Here is a 19,080-nt window from a genome sequence, read left to right on the forward strand (position 1 = left end):
GGACTGCTTAATAGAAGAACAAAGTAAACAGAAAAACTCCTCCTTGAGGGGTTCTTAAGCTGAAGTCTATATGGAGATTTCAAAGGTTCTAAGAAATTGCATGGGGAAAAGTAAATCTTTAATAAAAGTATAATATGTATACATAATAATATATTACATGCCATTATACAACATAACTTGTCATCATATATAACAACAAAATATAATTTCATAAATCTATGTCTTTAATAAACTTGGTTTCCTTGTATATTTCAATTTACACTTTCAAAAACATTATTCAGAGAAGGTGTCCAAAGTCTTTTGTAAGACTATCAAAGAAGTTCATGAGAACTTTAGCTCTAGGAAATAAGTGAATGAATTTAAATGTGTTACTTCCAGTTAGTGTATTACATTGTTCTCTTTTTCTTAACTTGGCAATGCATCATTAAGTAGAACATATTTCATTGTACAGGTTATAGTTTGTTTGTTTTTAAACACATTTAGGATGAGTTTTGTTTTCTGACTCAGACATTCTAAATTGGCCCTTGGTTGCTTGCTAACAGCTGTCCTATTAATGCATCATCATGCTATCTTGATTTCTTTCATCTTCTGGCAGGCCCAAATAGTTTCACAATAGCAATGAAATGGAGCTGATATGACTATTGAGCCCCTGATCTTTTTTCTATCTCAAGGAAAAAGCCAGAAAATAAAATTCTATGAAATAGCTATTATTGCTTCTCACTAGATCAGTAGTCTAGATGGCTTAATAAAGTATTTATTAAAGTAGCATCCACTTTAAAATTCTTTGAGGCTTGGAACAATTTTTCACATGATCCTTTCTTTCCTAGCCATCTCTATGACTCTGAATAAATAAATTAACAGGTTGTTTTTAAAAGTCCTTTGAACAGTATGGGGAAAATCACATTTAGATCAACATCTTACACCCTATACCAAAATAAATTCAAAATAGGTAAATGACTTAAATATAAAAAGTGAAATCATAAATAAATTAGGTGAACATAGAATAGTATACCTGTCAGATCTGTGGGAAAGGAAGGAGTTTAAGACCAAGCAAGAAATAGAGATTGCAAAATGTGAAATGAATGACTTTGTTTATATCAAATTAAAAAGGTTTTGTGTAAACAAAACCAATGCAACCAAAATTAGAAAGAAAGCAACAAAATGGGAAAACATTTTGTATAACAAAACTCTATGACAACATTTAATTTCCCAAATATATAAGGAACTAAGTCAAATTTACAAAAAAAAAATCAAGCCTTTCCCCAATCAACAAATGGACAAGAGACATGGATAGGCAGTTTTCACACAATGAAATCAAAACTATCAATAAGCACACAAAAAAGTGTTCTAAATCCCTCCTGATTAGAGAAATGCAAATTAAAACAACTCTGAGGTACCACCTTACACCTAGCAGACTGGAAAATATGGTAGCAAAGGAAAGTGATAAATGTTAGAGGGGATATGGCAAAATTGGGACACTAATACATTGCTGGTGGAGTTGTGAATTGGTCCAACCATTCTGGAGCACAATCTGGAACTATGCACAAAGGACTTTAAAAGAATGCCTGCCCTTTGACCCAGCTATACCACTGTTGGGTTTGTACCCCAAAGACATAATAAGGAAAAAGAGGTACAAAAATATTCATAGCTGCGCTCTTTGTGGTGGCAAAAAAATTGGAAAATGAGAGTGTCCATCGATTGGGGAATGGTTGGACAAATTATGGTATCTGATGGTGATGGAATGCTATTGTATTGAAAGGAATAAAGAAATGGCGGAATTCCATGTGAACTGGAAAGACCTCCAGGAACTGATGCAGAGTGAGAGGAGCAGAACCAGGAGAACATTGTACACAGAGACTGATATATGGTGGAACAATTGTAAGTAATAAACTTTTCCACTAGCAGCAATGCAATGATCCAGGACAATTCAGAGAAACTGATGAGAAAGAACACTATCCACATCCAGAGAAAGAACTGTGGGAATAGAAATGCAGAAGAAAAACGTATGATTGATAACATAATTTGATGGGGAAATGATTAGGGTTTTGATGTTAAAAAATCACTCTACTGCAAATATGAATAACATGGAAATAGGTTTTGAACAATGATACATGTATAACCCAGTGGAACTGCTTGTCATCTCCAGTGAAGGGGGGTAGGTAGGTGGGATCCTGAAGAAATATTCCAAATTTTAAAAAAAATTAAGTCCTTTGAAACTCTTACTCTTGCCACCTACTCCATGACCTCTTTCATCCAACACTAGAAACTATGACTTGGAGGAAATTCTGCTCTTGGATCTCATTCTCCTGGCTAATGACTTGCTTTTCCCAGAATATGATTTCGGGAAAGCCCCAGCCATACTTCACTCTCTCCACTTTAGCTACATCCTCCTTCTATAGGGAGCTTCTATAGGGAAAATCCTCAGATGCCCACATAAAAGAAGTCTGTCATGGTGTTGCCTAAAGGGAGGCAGAATAGATATCTCTAGACTCTTCTATCCCCATCCTTCTCCAAGGGAGACTTTTATTCCTGCCAGAACAAGAATAGGGTGGAGATTACACTGCTTTTCTCAGAGAGAAGGGTACTAGAATAGAATTATATTTATCTGCTACCCTAAATATTATTATTTTAGAGGATATGATTTAGGAGTTCAACTAAACTTCTGATTTCTTTGTCATTAACGGGAATGGGAGATCCAATGCTTTATGTCCAAGGTTTGACTCTGCCTATTATTGTTCATTTATTTCTATCATGTCCAACTCTTTGTGACCTCATTTTGGGTTTTCTCGACTAAAATATTAGAGTGCTTTTCCATTTCCTTCTCCAGCTCATTTTACAGAAGAGGAACTGAGGCAACAGGATTAAGTTACTTGCCCAGGGTCACACAGCTAATAAGTTTCAGAGGCCAGATTTAAACTTACTAAGATGCGTCTTCATTCTGAGCTCAGGACTCTATCTGTGCCATTTAGCTGTCCTGGACTCCTTGCCCACATAAAATGAATTCTACAATGAACACATATAATGAATAGCAAAGAAAACAATTTATCCAAGCCATAAAAAAGATGACAAAGAAAGTATACATAGGAGAAAAACATTAAACAAGACAGAGTAAAGGAACTCTCCTATTGGGAGTAAGATAGCTCAGCTCAACCAAAAAGAAATCCTCCATCTTACCTAAAGGAAAACACCTGGAAATATGGACATTATAGAGACTGCTAACTCTACTTATGTCTTCCTAGAATCTTTTCCTTCAGCAACACGAAATGGGTTAGGGTTTAGCCTCTTCTATCTTATCTAGTAAAGTTGGAAGCCAGAAACATCCAAAGCAACCCAACATTTGAAGAGTCCTCAAGAAGACTTGAAGTTTGAAGAGTCCTGAAGGATACTGAAGCTTGGAGAGTCCCAAAGGGGCTGGTTTTGAGGAGTTCCAGAAGGGGATGATGGAGAACTACAACTCTCTTTCTTCTCACCAACTTCTCCCTTCCCCTCATGTAAGGCAGATCATGCATCTTTACTAATGAGGAAAGAGTCTCATGCCAATAAATCTAGGGATAGGGGTTACACCTTCTTGCTAAATACCTAAGAACATTTTTCTTATCCACTCTTCTTCAGATCTGAACCTATGAACCGCAAATGACCATATCAAACCTGATATTGCTCCTGGATAAAGTGTGTCAACTTATTACCCCATAGCCTTACGCACAACTACAGGTAGTATTCTCAGCCCAAAGCTTCTTTTGGTTACTACTAATGGGGGATTATTTTCCCATATTAAAATTCAGTATCTTGATGGTAGAACCTGTTTTTTTGCTTTTGTATTTATGTCCCTATTCCCTTAGCATTAGCTTGGCACACAGTAAACACTTGATAAATGCCACTTGATTAATTAATTCATAATTGAAATAAGTTATGCAATTTGTCTTTCCATACTTCCGAGAATAGGTACAAAATATTACTCCTTCTACCTCCTCCTTCCCCCAACCTGCTACAAATATTTCTGGAAACTTCAAACTAAGCACCTGCTTTCACACAAGAATCTCTCTGATCTGAACCAGAGTAGATAAGGGGTGATGATTCATTTCTATAAAAGATCTTACTGCGGGACAGTCATATCATTATGACAAATGTTGCAAATGGATAAAATGGTTTATATAGTGTTTTAATGTTACAAAGCACTTTCTTCACATACATTTTACATATTTATTCCCTAAAATAATCCAGCAAAATGCATAATATTAATTCTATTATACTCATTTTACTGATGAGAGAATTGAATCTCAGAAAAGTACTCATCTAAGGTCACATGGCTACTTTGCGCCATCAGTACTTAAATCTGGGTCTTTTATTTTTAAATTCAATGTTCTTTCCTCTACATCATAACTCTGATGCTTCTTTATTCCTAGAAGACTAGCAGAGAAAAATGGTTTAGATTAAAGTAGAATATTTAGCAAATAAGAAAGAACTAATAGTGTAGGAAAAGGCAGTGGGGTGGTTTGCTTCATAGAAAGAAAGTTGAGACCAAGACTCCTTCTGACCCTAAGCTAGTCATATAATCTTAGGACCCCTCAGAAATTCTGCAAGAAAAGGTGCCCATGTGAAATGGTAAAGGATGTTCCTCACAGTGGTCCAAAAAGGGATAGGAGGGAGAATCTGCTTGTTGTCATAATAAAACAAACTACTGAAAGGAAACTTTATCTCTTGAAATCTTCTATAAAGAAATGAAATAATTATCCTTTCCTTGCCTAGTTAAAGGTGGCGGGTGCCGAACCAAGAAATCACGTGTTTTTCTTTCTAACTAGTATTCTGTGATCAGAAGCTTATGCTCTACTCTCAAGGAAAAAAGAGCACCTGGAGAGATTAAAAGGCATATTCTACAGCATTAACCATTGGGATGAGAGGGGAAACCTACCTGGTCCAATTTCACCAGGTCCCATTTTTAAATCATCAAAACCAAAAAATGATCTAAAAGAAAAAGGAGCCTCAGACGTTGACAAGTCAGGATTAGTGGCAGTGACTCCTTCAGAACCTCCTTGGTTGGCCTCCAACTCCACTTCCACCTCCTTTTCAAAAAAGAGAGAGAAAGAGGAAAAGAGCACATTTTCACATCTTTAATCTTTAGGCTAGTCTTCATTAAGTGGAGCCAATGACTTTCTCAAGAGTGCTGTCTGCACTCATGCTGGTGCAGCTATCAGAAATTTTAATTCTGAAGATAATTCGAAATACAGTATTTTCACTTATATACAAAAAAATTGGCTATTATATATATGGCCTTAATTAAGAATAAAGGCAAATATTAGTGCTGGGCACTTTTGTCCCGTTAGCCGCCAGTATGCACCAAAGTCTGAAGAAACTTGGGGCGGCTCACTTCCAACAACCATGATAGCATAACCAGTATTCCCTAATCAAGGAATTCCATCTATTCCTCAATGCAGAGCTCAAGAACATCAGCATCGTTTTAGTTTACACAAACTTAACAAACCTCTTAATAGATGTTTGACGTCGTTCTTAATCTCTTTATTTTTCCGTTCCCTTTATTTTAGGAATGTTTCGAAGCCGTTTTCATTAACCTACATAAAATGTGTAACAGACACCCTGGGGTTGGTCTTAAATTAACTGACCAGCCCAGTTCCCTATTACACAAATTTAGCCTTTACTCTTTTTTTAAAAGGCATAATTGAACACCAAATAAGAACATATTGATATTTCCTCTTCCCCTTCTCCATTCTGTTAGCTGTGAGGAATATCCAATGTAACTAACTCATATGTTTATACTTCAGCCATTTTGTTTTTTATTCTAACTACTATCTACAGCTTGCTATCAACATTCAGCAAAGTATTTAGAGGAAAGAAAGAAAGAAAGAAAGAAAGAAAGAAAGAAAGAAAGAAAGAAAGAAAGAAAGAAAGAAAGAAAGAAAGAAAGAAAGAAAGAAAGAAAGAAAGAAAGAAAGAAAGAAAGAAAGAAAGAAAGAAAGAAAGAAAGAAAGAAAGAAAGAAAGAAAGAAAGAGAAAGAAAGAGGAAAGAATGTACAATAAATAAATTTTGAAATGTAAGACTTATGAGTGAGAATTTTTTCTCTCAAACCGATAATTGAGTTTGTAACACACCGAAGAATACAAGGAATTCTTCCTTTCAAAAACGCGTCACTGTACACCCCCACGTTACTCACCATTTCTGGAGAATCCATCATTCAGAGTAAAAGGGCTTTCCTTTTTCATTATAAAAATCAACTCAATGAAAAACTAGTCTAACAAATTACTCTGCTTTGGAAATATTTCCACCAATTCGCAAGGCACTGCAGGCTCAGTAATTGTAACAAATGGCATTATTGCTGTGGTCTGTGAAATTCAAGCTGTCTATGGATATGGATATCTGATAGCCTAGATGGCTGGATGACAGAAATGGGGAAGGTGAAAAAAAAAGGGCTGCCTCTTTTTTAATTAGTGTGAGCAGATAAGGTAATCAAACCCTTTCAGGGACTTCTCAAAAAAGAATCTTTTGAATAGATTGTTTTCATTTTCATTAAGAGTAACACTGGAAGCTAGGGATAGTGCAATGGCAGTTTCTCACTAGGGGTGAGGATGAGCTTGTTATCCCCCTTTATTTAACTGGTCCAATAAAAATAGTGATAAATAGGATTTAGGGCTAAAGAATTAGAAACTAAATTTACCTGGCTACTTACTTATCTATTTAAAACAAAGTACACACTTCCTTACAAGTTTCTTCCATGGGAATATCAGGGACTGAGACATAAAATTTCTCCTCGGTAATAAAGCTAAATTTCTGATCTGAAGGAATTCCCAGCCCACTCTAGCAGCTCATGTCTAAAAACAAAAATAAGTGAATTCAGATGGAGGTCTGCCACTTCCTGGCTTGTTCTCAAGATGGCATAATTTGAAAAATATGTATCTTATGAATCCAAGACTGTACCTGTTCTGTGCAAAGAGGGATACCCCAAAGGAATTCTCATATCTTGTCAAACCCCCATTATATATAGAACTTCACGAAGTAAATTATACAGATAAATAGTTCAGTGTCTTACTTTGTGGAAGCTTAAGTTCAAGTCAATTCAGTCTCTTATCTTGCAGAGATTTTAAGTTCACCTCCATTTAACTTTCCTTGCTTATGACCTATATTGGAAAGAGACAGCGTTTTATACCAGATAGAATATTAGGCTAGAATAAAGGGATTCAGGTATTATACAACCTGGTGTTCAGCCTCTTCTTAGGTTGTAAAATGGAAAACTGGGTCCCTTATGATCATATTCTGTCTCTTTCCTGCCTAGCGTCAAGCCTCCTCTGATGAGGAGAAGCACCAAGTTTCCGATCTGTTCTGCTGCCTTACAGAACAAAAGTATCATAGTTCCTTTTTTCCCAAGGTTTTGTTCCCTCACTTGAAATGCCCAAGGCTGCCAAAGGACTCCTCCCTGAGGCCATAATGCTATTGCTTCTAGAAATCTCTCTAAATGTTTCATTGGACAATTGAACAATGTAATTTCTACAACCTTTCTTGAAATTTCTGTCAGCTTTGATGCCGTTGATCTTCCTTTTCTCCTTGACAGTATCCTCTCTAGGTTTTCATGGCACTACTCTTTTCTGATTCTCCAAATGCCTATTTGACCACTTCTCAGTCTTCTTTGCTCAATCTTCATCCAAGTCATTCTCAATAACTATAGGTTATGTGCATGACCTTCTATCCTTCTTGCTCTGTATTATTTCACTTGATGACCTCATTAGATCCCATGGATTCAATTATGATTTCTGGGCTGATGATTGTCAAATTTACTTTTCAATCTTAACCTCTCTGCTAACCTCCCGTCTTACAATTTCTACTTCCTTTCAAACACCTTGAGTTGGGTGCCCAGAGGATACATTAAACTTATCATGTCCAAAATGGAACTCATTATTTTTTCCTCTATTTCTATCCCTACTTTAAATTCCCTCTTACTATTGTGGGTTCCACCATTTTCCCAGTCTCTCAGGCTCAAGACCTTTTTCTCATCCTCATCTCTTCATTATCTTCTACTCCTCTCTCTGTGTCCAATCAAGGTCTATTAATTTCACCTTTACAACATCTCTCAACTACAAGCCTTCTCTGATATGACCACCACCCTGTTGTAGACCCTCATCTCCCCTTAGCTGGACCATTGAAATAGCCCGCTAATTGGTCTGCCTGCCATACACCTCTTATCATTACAGTCTATCCTCCACTAAACTGCCAAAATGATTTTCCTAGATCACACGACAATAAACTCCGGTGGCCAGAATTATATTTTAGGAAAAATCATTTTGGAAGCTGAATGGCGGAATAGGAAATGCACAAGGCAAGATGGCGAGGCACCTACCTCTCTACTTCCCATCTGTACTAGAATCCAATCTACATCTCCTCCTCTTGTTTGATAATCTGGTATCTCAGGCCAAGTAGAAGTCAATTAGATTTAAGGTGCCTCATCTCAGTTGTTTTTCTTTATATTTGAGGATGATTCTGAGTATCTAGCATGTAGCAGGTAGTATACACTATAATACTTGTTGATCACTTGATTCTGTCTTTGTTGCTTCTTGATGATAATGGTCCTTTTGTTTGTCTGGATATAGTCTTTAGCCCCTTGGCATAATGCATAATACATCAGTAATGCTGAGGACTATAAACCAAGATAAAATTGGGCTCTAACTCACTCTTATTATTTGCTTCTTTCATTGCTGTTGAGTCATTTCAGGCATCAGTGTCTCTTCATGACACCATTTGAGGTTTTCTTGGCAAGGATACAGGAGTGGTTTGCCATATCCTTCTCCAGCTCATTTTACAGATGAGGAAACCGTGGCAAACAATTAAGTGACTTGCCCAGGATCACACAGCTTATGCATGTCTGAGGTCAGATTTGAATTCAGGTCTTTCTGACTTCGGAGCCAGAATTCTATCTACTGCTCCACCTAACTATTTCATTACTATAATGAATTATAGTTATATGACAGCTAGAAAAATTAACTTGGTATTTATTAATACACCATTATTTTAGATTACTATTATAATCAGTAACACATCAGACACTTGGTTTTTTTCTACAAAAAAATCAAACAAATATCAAATAGAATATTTGTAAAAGTATCTAGTAAGGTGTCTGACACAAAACAGGCATTTAATGAATTCCCCCTTCTCTTTCCTCTCTTATCCTTCTCTTACCTCCTCTCCCTTCTTCTTCCTTTCTTTTTCCTAGGAGCAATTATGGAAACAAAGAATCATGGTTTTCTGAGCTATAGTGTACTCTTCCCCCATTGGTTCATCTACAGTCTCTCTAAATCCAATATAAAGATTTAAATGCAGTTGACTTCATGCTTTAAGACATAAAAAGTAGAATACCTTTCTTTTAATAATAATGGCTACCATTTATATAGTGCTTTATAAATATTGTTTCATTTTATCTTCATATTAGCCCTGAGATAAGGTGCTACTCTGATCCCAATTTTATAGATGAAGAAGTTGGGTAACAAAGAGATTGAAATGACTTACCAAAGGTCCCACAGCCAATAATAGCCGTGGTAAACTATGAGCGCAGCTCTGTCCTGACTCCAGCTCCCCTACTTTATTCCACTGTACCACATACTTGCTTAGTGATATTTTACCTGAATGTTATGTACCATGGGTGCAAGCTGCATTTGTGGGAGTAGGAAAGGAGTGAGAAAAGCCCAGATGGAAAACTCTCTTCAGGAAACTCACTTTAAGCCAAGGACTTGGCTTAATAAAGACAAGATTATTTTAACTGCTTCCTAACTTTATGCTTTTTTCAATATAGAAAGAGGAAGCAAAACCTGCAGAAAAGTTAAATTTAACTAGTTATAAGATCATTCTTATCACTTGCATGCAACATATTGCCTGGGAGATAGAAGGATTTTATTAATTCTATTTATAATGTGTATATTCAAGTATTTGGGGTTTTAATGGTGGTGGGAGTAATGGGGGTTAGAGATGGTGTGTGTATGTGAGTGTGTGTGTTTTAAAAAAAGAAGGAAAGAAGAAAGAAAGAAAGAAAGAAAGAAAGAAAGAAAGAAAGAAAGAAAGAAAGAAAGAAAGAAAGAAAGAAAGAAAGAAAGAAAGAAAGAAAGAAAGAAAGAAAGAAAGAAAGAAAGAAAGAAAGAAAGAAAGAAAGAAAGAAAGAAAGAAAGAAAGAAAGAAAGAAAGAAAGAAAGAAAGAAAGAAAGGAAGGAAGGAAGGAAGGAAGGAAGAAAGAAAGGAAGGAAGAAAGGAAGGAAGAAAGAAGAAGGAAGAAGGAAGAAGGAAGGAAGGAAGGAAGGAAGGAAGGAAGGAAGGAAGGAAGGAAGGAAGGAAGGAAGGAAGGAAGGAAGGAAGGAAGGAAGGAAGGAAGGAAGGAAGGAAGGAAGGAAGGAAGGAAGGAAGGAAGGAAGGAGAACTAGGATTTAGACTGAAGCCTCTGCCACCTGAGTTCATTTCATTTTCTCCTAGATGACATTTGCTTTGGGTTTTTCCTCTAGTTTTTCCAACCTGAGAGAAAAAAATTGGAGTAGACACTTTATTAGAAGACCACACCCTGACCAGCCTCAGTGACCTCTGATAGGCAAAACATTCTATCAGGGGAAAACATCTATAGAAAAGAGCAAATTCAAAATTCATGCAAAGTGTATGAAAGTAATCTCCAGAGAGTGGGAAAGCACTAGAAAGTAGGGAAGGGGTCATCAGGATAGGCTTCCTATAGGAAAAGGCACTCAAGCTTTGAAGGAATTTCAGGTTTTACTGTGACAAAACTGAGCAAGGAGTCTATTGGGAATGAGGGACACACTGTTCAAAAGTCCATTAGGATCAGTTTTGCTTACAGGGAACAGCACTGAAGCCAGTTTTGACGTAACATAGTATGCATGAAGGAGAAATTTAGGGCATCTAAATCCAAAGGAGAGCTGAAGAATTCACCATGACACATGTTTCCATAGGTTGGAATGAAATGTCTTAGGATTAAGTAGGTGGAAAAGATCTTATCAATTCCATTTTAATACAGGAATGTAATTTTTCAAATTTTTATAAGGGGACAAAAAATTGAAGCTTGACAGAATGAAGTAATATCCCTTATATAAATTAATCTTTTGATATAATTTTAAAAGAAATAGAAGTTTAACTCCTTTTGAAACCATTTTAATTAGGTGGGGTTTTTCCAATCAGCAAAAATCTACCTCCTTTCCTTCCCACGCCACGCCCTCATCCTCCAACTGAGAAATAGAGAAAATCCCTATTGCAGGTATGTAGAGTCAAGCAAAGCAAATTTCCACATTGCTACATGCACACATCTCATTTTATACAATGAGTCTTTCATCTTTTTACGAGGAAATGGGGAGCATATTTTATCATTAGTCTTCTGGAATGTTGGTTAGCTATTATGCTGATCAGAGATGCTAATGCTTTCATTTGTCTTTAAATTTTTGCAATTCTAAAAATTATTTTCCCTTTTCCCCTTTGTCCCTTTCTCTACTATTTCCATGTTGAATAAAATGTATTTCTATACCCAACGGTCTAAGCATATCTTTTTTCTCCTTTAAACAATTCAAATGAGAATAAAGTTCAAATGTTACCCCCTTCCTCAACTCTTTCCTCATTGGTTTTACAAACTACTACTTGTGTACCCAGAATAGGGGAGGTGATTTTTCCTAGTTTTTCTTTCCTTTCTATGACTAGTATACTCCTCTTCCCTTCTCCATTATTCTCTTCATGTCATTTAGACATAATAAATTCCTTCCTAAGCCACTTCTAATTAGATTTTCACTATGACCTTCTCATATTAGAATATAAGCAGTTAACCTCATTTAATCTTACTATTTTTAAGTCAGGTTTACCCTTTTTTAAATTTTTCTCTTCATTCCTGAATTTGAACTTCAAAGTTTCTATGAAGCTCTGGTCTTTTCATCAGGAATGCTTGGAATGCCTCTACTTCATTAAAAAATCTATTTTTCCTCTGTAGCATAATACTCAGTTTTTCTAGAAACTTTTGTTTTCTTTTAACTGTGAGATTATTTCCTTTGCCTTCTAGAATATTGTATTCCAAACTCTCTGCTTCTTCATAAAGGTGGCCGCTAAATCGCATGTGGTCTTGACGGCTTCTCAGTGCTTAAATTCTTTCTGTCTACTTGCGGTGTGTTTTCTTTGAAGAGGAAGCTCTCGACTTAAGTTACAATGCTCCTGGGAGTTTTCTTTTAGGTGTTTTGGAAGGTGACCAGTGGATTCTTTCTATTTCCACTTTGTCCTCTGCTTCTAAGACACCTGGGCAGTTTTCTTTTGTGTTGTTTTTTTTTTTTTTAATATGTGTTTAGGTTCTGGTTTTGGTTACGATATTCATGTATCCAATAATTCTTAATTTTTTCCTTCTTGATCTGTTTTGTAGATCATTTTTTATGTTAAATGTTAATGTGTCAAATATTCTTTTTTAATGTTTCTCGATGATTAGCTTCTATTTTATCCATTCTCATTTTCAGGGAGTTTGTTGCTTGGCCAAGTAAAATACTTCTTATACTAAATTATCTCTTCCTGTTCAAATTCTTTCTTCTATGAAAGTATTTTCCCTTTAGCTTAAAATTTTCAGCTCTTGCTTCATCTCTTCCAAGAGTTCTAGTTGAATTTGTGTTTTCCTTTAAGGTTTTGCTTATCAATCATTTTGAGCCATTCCCTTCTCCTGGCTTTGGGTCTGGAGCATCCCATCACTCTTGTAGCTTTTGATGAGCCACTCTTTCTGTTTGTTTGTTTACTCATTCTTCTGGCCTACTTCCTGACTTTCAACTTGTTGTTAAGATGTTCTGTGGTATATCTGGAGGTAAGATCAGTGCTGCTCCTGCTGCAGCGTTCTTTGTTGTGTTACATGGGCATGTCAGGGACAGCTTGGGGTGGGAACCTGCAAGCTTTCGCTGCTCACAGTGGTCTGAAGCAGGGAAAAGGAGAATTGCTGCCCACTTTGGTTTGAGATCTGTCAGGCCTTGACCTATATTTAGGTCTGAGAAACAGTAAACTACTGTCTAATTCAGCCACTGTCCTCTGGGGAAAGCCCTGCTATCTCTGGGACAGTGACAGAACTCTGTCTTCCCTTTGGATTCCTTGGCTAGTCTCCTGTGGGCTTGAGGCAGGGCTAGAATCTGGGTCTGTTCGAGTCCAGACTTCACATTTGTTTCATGCAGTGAGGAACGAACACGTTTTATTTTCATTCTAACAAGGCCAAACTAAATCAACTGACGTCCTCCAAAGAAAACTCCCTCTAGAAGCATGAATGAAATGAACAAATCTGGAAGAAATTAGTCTAATCCTTTACATTGTTTTCTTCCAAGTACTGCTACCTGGCAGGGGTCTCCATGGACTTGTTCAACTCAAAGCATGCATGTAGTAAGATAGGAAGGAAAAAAAAGAATTCACGATTCTCGAGAGTCTAGAGGAAACCACCATCCTGCAACAGGATGTCAACTTTGTCAAAAAGATCACAAGTTAGGGGTGAGGTTTGCTCTTAACAGCCCCAGCCTGCCTTCTTCTATAACTAAATCTATTGATTTGGGTCTCCCAAGCATATCCATTTAACTTGAGTGGGCAAGGCATGGCTGCTAAAGAAACTCAGCTCTACACAAAGATCGCCAAGAAGCTTAAGGACCAAACCACCTTGCCTCTTTTGGAGCCACTTCTGGCTATGGGGTTCCCAGCACACATGGCGTAAGTATTCTTCTCCAGAAATTTTGCTGTTCACTTTCTGAAAGTTTGCCTTGGAGAACCTGTAACTTTGGGCCCTTTGAAATTCCAACCAGAGGCATCTGTTACTCCACTCTCTCGTTAGCTCAAATTTAAAATTTCCTAGAAGTTTAATTGAAGATCAGACCCTCTTTTTCATTTTCTTTCACAGGAAAACAACATTCTGTAGATAGTTTTAGTACACGTGCCACATGGTTCAAACCCTTATAGAAATACTTTATTTTAGAAAGATTGTTGGTTTGCATGTCAAGAAGGAATTCATAAGTTAATAAAAAATAATAATTTATTGAGTATCTACTATATGAGTCACTGATTCAGGTTTGGGCAATGCTGAGTTGTAGCTACCAAAATAGAGCAGTCAATGGTTTTATGTTTAGCTTTGCTTACTTGCAAATGGTCCCAGCACATTGTGGTTTGGGGGTTCCTCCTTCACAATCTACCATGACAATTTGTTTTATGTCAAAAAGTTATAAATGATTAGCCTCTATTTTGAAGAAGTGAAAATTGAAGCACTCTTACTACAATAATTCATTATTTATTGGATATCATAGGATTCATTTAGATTAACACGTCTGTGTTAAACTGGAAAGGAGATTTTGGAGAATGCTATGTTGTTTTGAGTACAGACAAATTTTTAAAAATTAAATCTTCACTTTAAAACAAAGCGATTTGAATGAAATAACATCTGGGGCTCACAACTTCCCCCTAAAATGAATTCACATTATTATGATTTTAATAATCATAATAATTTTAATTAATTTAATTAATCATAATAGTTAATAATCATCATAATAATAAAAATGTATTCTATTTGTGGGTCCATCTCTGCTAAGTAGCATGCCAAGAGAACCAATTTATTTCAAAATTTAAGAAATATTTCTCATTTAGACCACGAATAAGCCTCTTATTTTTGTTTTGCTCTTAGTTAGGGTAGTATGATTTGGCAAATATACCATATATTGGTTTCCAAAGCAATGTACTTTTTCTGTACCTCAGTAACTAATATCCTTACTTCTGCCTTAGAAAGAGGCAACATTGTATAATGGATAGAATATTGACTAGGAGTAAGGAAGACTTTGGAGTTCAAATTCTGCCTAACATCCCAGAACTATTTAACCCCAGGCAAAAGACAACCTCAATGAATTAATTAGTTAATTAATTAGCATTTATTTACATTAGATTTTATCTTTCCATCTCACTGTAACCTTCTCCCCATCCTTGCAATAAACAATACAAAAGAAAAAGAAAATGTTCATAATAAACTCAATAAAACAAATCCACACATTGATCATGTCCAAAAGTATATGTCTCGAGATTTCTTTAAATCCATCTCAACAAAGATTTAATAAGCAACTATTATGTATAGAGTTCAAAACACTTAAAGGAAGTTTTAAAAAATAAACATTTAACATCTGAAACTCAACTTATCCAAAATAAAATTCATCTTTCCCTTTTTCTGTAATTTCTTCTTTCTGGCAAGGTTACCACCATTCTTCTAGTTATCCTTAGCATTATTTTTTACTCCACATTCTTTGGTTCTCCCCCACTACCCTCCCCATCCAAGTAATTCCAGGGATTTCCAAATACACCTTTTTAGCTCTACTCTCATAGCCACTCTCCGGGTAAAGACCCTCATTGCCTTTGGTCTAGACTAAAACTAAATTGCCTTAAGTCTCTCCCCACTCCATTGGCACCCAGGTGTCAAAGAGTTTTTCTGAAAGAATTAATAAGCCCCAAAGCTTTTAGGTTGAAGCATAAACTGACTGACCCTTAAAGTACTTCACAACCAGAATTCACGGTCCCAAGGTTTTCCAAATTTGTATACATTACCCTCCTTCTCTCACTGCATGTTCTATCCGCTCTTTAAAACACTTTCTAATATTTCTAAAAACTAGAGAATAAATCATTGTTTCCCAGAAACTAGACCCAACCAAAACTCTCCTAGAAGTATGAGCTTATATTAATTCAGAGTACCTTGGTGCCATCCTAGACCAATATCTTCATCCATCTCTGTGACTAGAAGAAAATTGTGTGAGTTTTCAGAAATCAAAAAGGCTTTTGTAATTAATGCAGCAAACTAAATTTCCTAAAGAAAAAGTTTTGAGTTTTCTTTGAAGTACTGATGGGTGTAAGCCCCACTTGCTTTTCTAGAGTTATTGGGGTCATATTAAAATGTTATTAATAATAGTTATGTACCAATATTATTTGTGAAGTGATATTCCCTCTTTCAATAAAATAATCCTATACGTATAATAAAGACATTTTCAGACATTTTTATAAAAAACAATTGAGTGAGAAAACCAACCAAATCTTGATGCCATAATTGTATAGACTTTCCTAATAGTGTGCCCAGTAAGAAATGTGTAACTTTTATATAAACATCTTAATCAGTTGTCATCAATTCCATACTATCCTCACTCTACCATCTACCTCACATTTATTAAATAAATATTATGCTGCCCACACTATAAAACATACATATGTAAGGGTGAATATGGATACATTTTCATGAGGAATCAGTGTTTTTTGTCCTATAATTCCTCATCTCTTGTGCCCCTCAATTTTGTACCATATTTTATAATCCTTATGAATTTAATTCTTTCCTGTACTATTTGATGAAATGTTAGCCATGACACTCCGATAATTAATTAAATTGATTATAGAATATTTGGAAGTTAAATTATTCTGTAAAATCCGGAACATATGAATTCTGTATGTATAAATGAGTTTATTGTTTCCACTTCAATCCATCTCATTTTGGGGATTTTTAAATGTAGTTCATCTTCCTTATTTACCTTCTCTGTTGTACAGCTTTAAGTCTTGAACAATATCATATATTACATTTCCCATAGACAAAAAGCATTGGCAGCTACAGGAAGAAGAACAGTAGAAGAAGCATCAGAATGGTGAGTAAATTTGGATTTTGTGTTGCATTTAGGGCAACTCAACTGGTTTTTCTTTTCTCCCCTCATAATATTTATCTTTCAGCATAGTATTTATTAAACTTTCAAACTTGCATATGGTGCTAAGCTATATATTCAAAAGTAAAAATAAAATGACTCCATGAAGAACTAATATTTATTAGTCATGCTAGTCATGCTCATTAGTCAAGCTTGTCAGGGTAGAAAAAGACTTAAGGTGCTAGATTTTGAAAAAATAGTAGTAATCTGGCCCAAGATATTTCCTAGCCCAGCCATGTGGGCAACTCACTTTACCCCCAAAAGCTGGGCAACTAGCTGGACAACTCTCTTAACCCCCATTGCGCCTAGCCTTTAGAGCTCTTTCACCTGATTCTAGAGTCAGTATTGATTCTAAGACAGAAATATAAAGTCATTCATATAGCAAAAATTATACTCAATTTTTATTTTCCCTTAAGGAAGGAAAATGTCAGTATGTTTGTTTCTTTTAAAATAGTTTTAATATCTAAATACATTGAAAATACATGTTAGATTTATGATTTTCTTGCTGGACTTGATCAACTTCAAGAAGATTTATGTATTATAAATTGTGCCCTCCACTTTTCTATCCTAATCATTCATGAAAAAAATTATTTTCTGTCATGTTTAGCATCAAAAGCATATGTGTGTACAAACACATATATACATACATGCTTTTTATCATAATTAAGAAATTTCTTTTTGTCATAATCATATGTGTGTATATTAACTTTTCTGAAATTTTTTCTCACTATTCTGAAACTATTAATCAGCTCAATTAGTTCATTTGTTGATTCCTAATTTTTTATTTTTTAAGTTTATTTAATTAATTAATTTTGAATATTTTTCCATAGTTACATGAATCATGTTCTTTCCCTCTCCTCCTCCCACCCCCCTCCTATAGCCAACGAGCAATTCCACTGGGTTTTACATGTGTCACTGATCAAGACCTATTTCCACATTATTAATATTTGCACTAGTATGATCACTTAGAGTCTACATTCCCAATCATGTCCCCATCAAACCATGTGATCAAGCACTTGTTTTTCTTCTGCGTTTCTGATCCCACAGTTCTTTCTCTGGATGTGGATAGCGTTTTTTCTTATAAGTCCCTCTGGATTGTCCTGGATCATTGCATTGCTGCTAGGAGAGAAGTCAGTTACATTCAATTGTGCCACAGTGTATCAATCTCTGTGTATAATGCTCTCCTGGTTATACTGCTTTCACTCTGCATCAATTCCTGAAGGTCGTTCCAGTTCACATGGAATCCCTCCAGTTCATTATTCCTTTGAGAACAATAGTATTCTGTCACTATCAGAAACCACAATTTGTTCAGCCATTCCCCAATTGATGGGCATTCCCTCATTTTCCAATTTTTTGTCACCACAAAGAACATGACTATAAATATTTTTACAAGACTTTTTGATTCCTAGTATTTTCTAAATAAGTCATCACTTTGCTTGCAGTAATAGTTTTATTCTTACTTTATGTTCATATTGAGAAAGCTCTTAGATTCTAATATTTTTCACCACAAATAGTTCTAAACACACATGTACTCACATATATGCAGATGCACATAGACATGCATAAACATATACATGCATATATATATATGAACATTTGTTGATTGGCTTAGAAGTAACATATTCAAAAGAAATAGGATAAAAATTTTCACAGCATATATTTTGTGTTTTATTATCAATAACTGTATTTGCAAGGGAGAAATACTAGAAGATTTTTTTTAAAACATCAACACAGGGAGAGCTAGATATCTCCTCTCTTCTCGTTTACTGAAAGTTCCAGAAATGCTAGTTTTAATAATAAAATGAGAATGTGTGAAATTGAAAGTCTAAACACGAATATGGAGACAAAATTGTCCCACTCTGATGAATCAACAACAACAACAACAACAACAAAAAACTGATTGACCCTAATTGGCATCATTAATAGATTCAGACTAGTAGTTGAATATAAAATAAATCCACAAAAATAACATGTACATATAGCATTCATATTGGCATTAAAGAAATTATGAGAAAAAATCCATTAATTAAACTATAGAATTCATAAAGTGCCTAGACATTAACCTATCCATCTATAAAAGATTTGTATAAGTATGGCTTCATAGACATAAAGGAAAACTAAAATAATTGGCTTATCAGTCAGTGCTTGTAGTTGGGCCATACCAACACCATAAAGTAATGATAATATAATACCTAAATTAGCTTGCACATTTCTTTTCATAGCAATACAGTTGCCAAGGGTAAACAATAGAGCGTTAGATAAACTGAGAACAAAATTCATTTGAAAGAAAAACAGGTCTAGTATCTAAAGCAAAATCATTAAAAAAGTGGGAATAAAATTAGCATTGCCTTACCAAACTACACACTATAATATAAAGTTTCAATCATTAAACCTATTTGATAT

At 35.4% G+C, this 19,080-nt stretch overlaps 2 protein-coding genes across 2 annotated transcripts in view; one reads left to right on the forward strand and one right to left on the reverse strand.

The window, feature by feature from the left end:
• Nucleotides 1–6,185, reverse strand: part of TMPRSS3 (transmembrane serine protease 3) — a 58,779-nt gene extending 52,594 nt beyond the window's left edge. The window contains exons 1-2 of the mRNA XM_007493179.3: nucleotides 6,168–6,185; nucleotides 4,910–5,060 (exon numbers count right to left, since the gene is read on the reverse strand). Coding sequence (XP_007493241.2) covers nucleotides 4,910–5,060; nucleotides 6,168–6,185 — 169 coding nt within the window. The remainder of the gene's footprint in view (nucleotides 1–4,909; nucleotides 5,061–6,167) is intronic.
• A 7,298-nt stretch (nucleotides 6,186–13,483) lies between these two features.
• The window catches only part of UBASH3A (ubiquitin associated and SH3 domain containing A), a 140,094-nt gene continuing 134,497 nt past the window's right edge, over nucleotides 13,484–19,080 (forward strand). The window contains exons 1-2 of the mRNA XM_007493177.3: nucleotides 13,484–13,681; nucleotides 16,570–16,623. Of these exons, the coding sequence (XP_007493239.1) occupies nucleotides 13,569–13,681; nucleotides 16,570–16,623 (167 nt within the window). The 5' untranslated portion in view covers nucleotides 13,484–13,568. The remainder of the gene's footprint in view (nucleotides 13,682–16,569; nucleotides 16,624–19,080) is intronic.

Source organism: Monodelphis domestica, chromosome 4 (genome assembly GCF_027887165.1).
Source record: "Monodelphis domestica isolate mMonDom1 chromosome 4, mMonDom1.pri, whole genome shotgun sequence".
NCBI classification, from domain to species: domain Eukaryota; kingdom Metazoa; phylum Chordata; class Mammalia; order Didelphimorphia; family Didelphidae; genus Monodelphis; species Monodelphis domestica.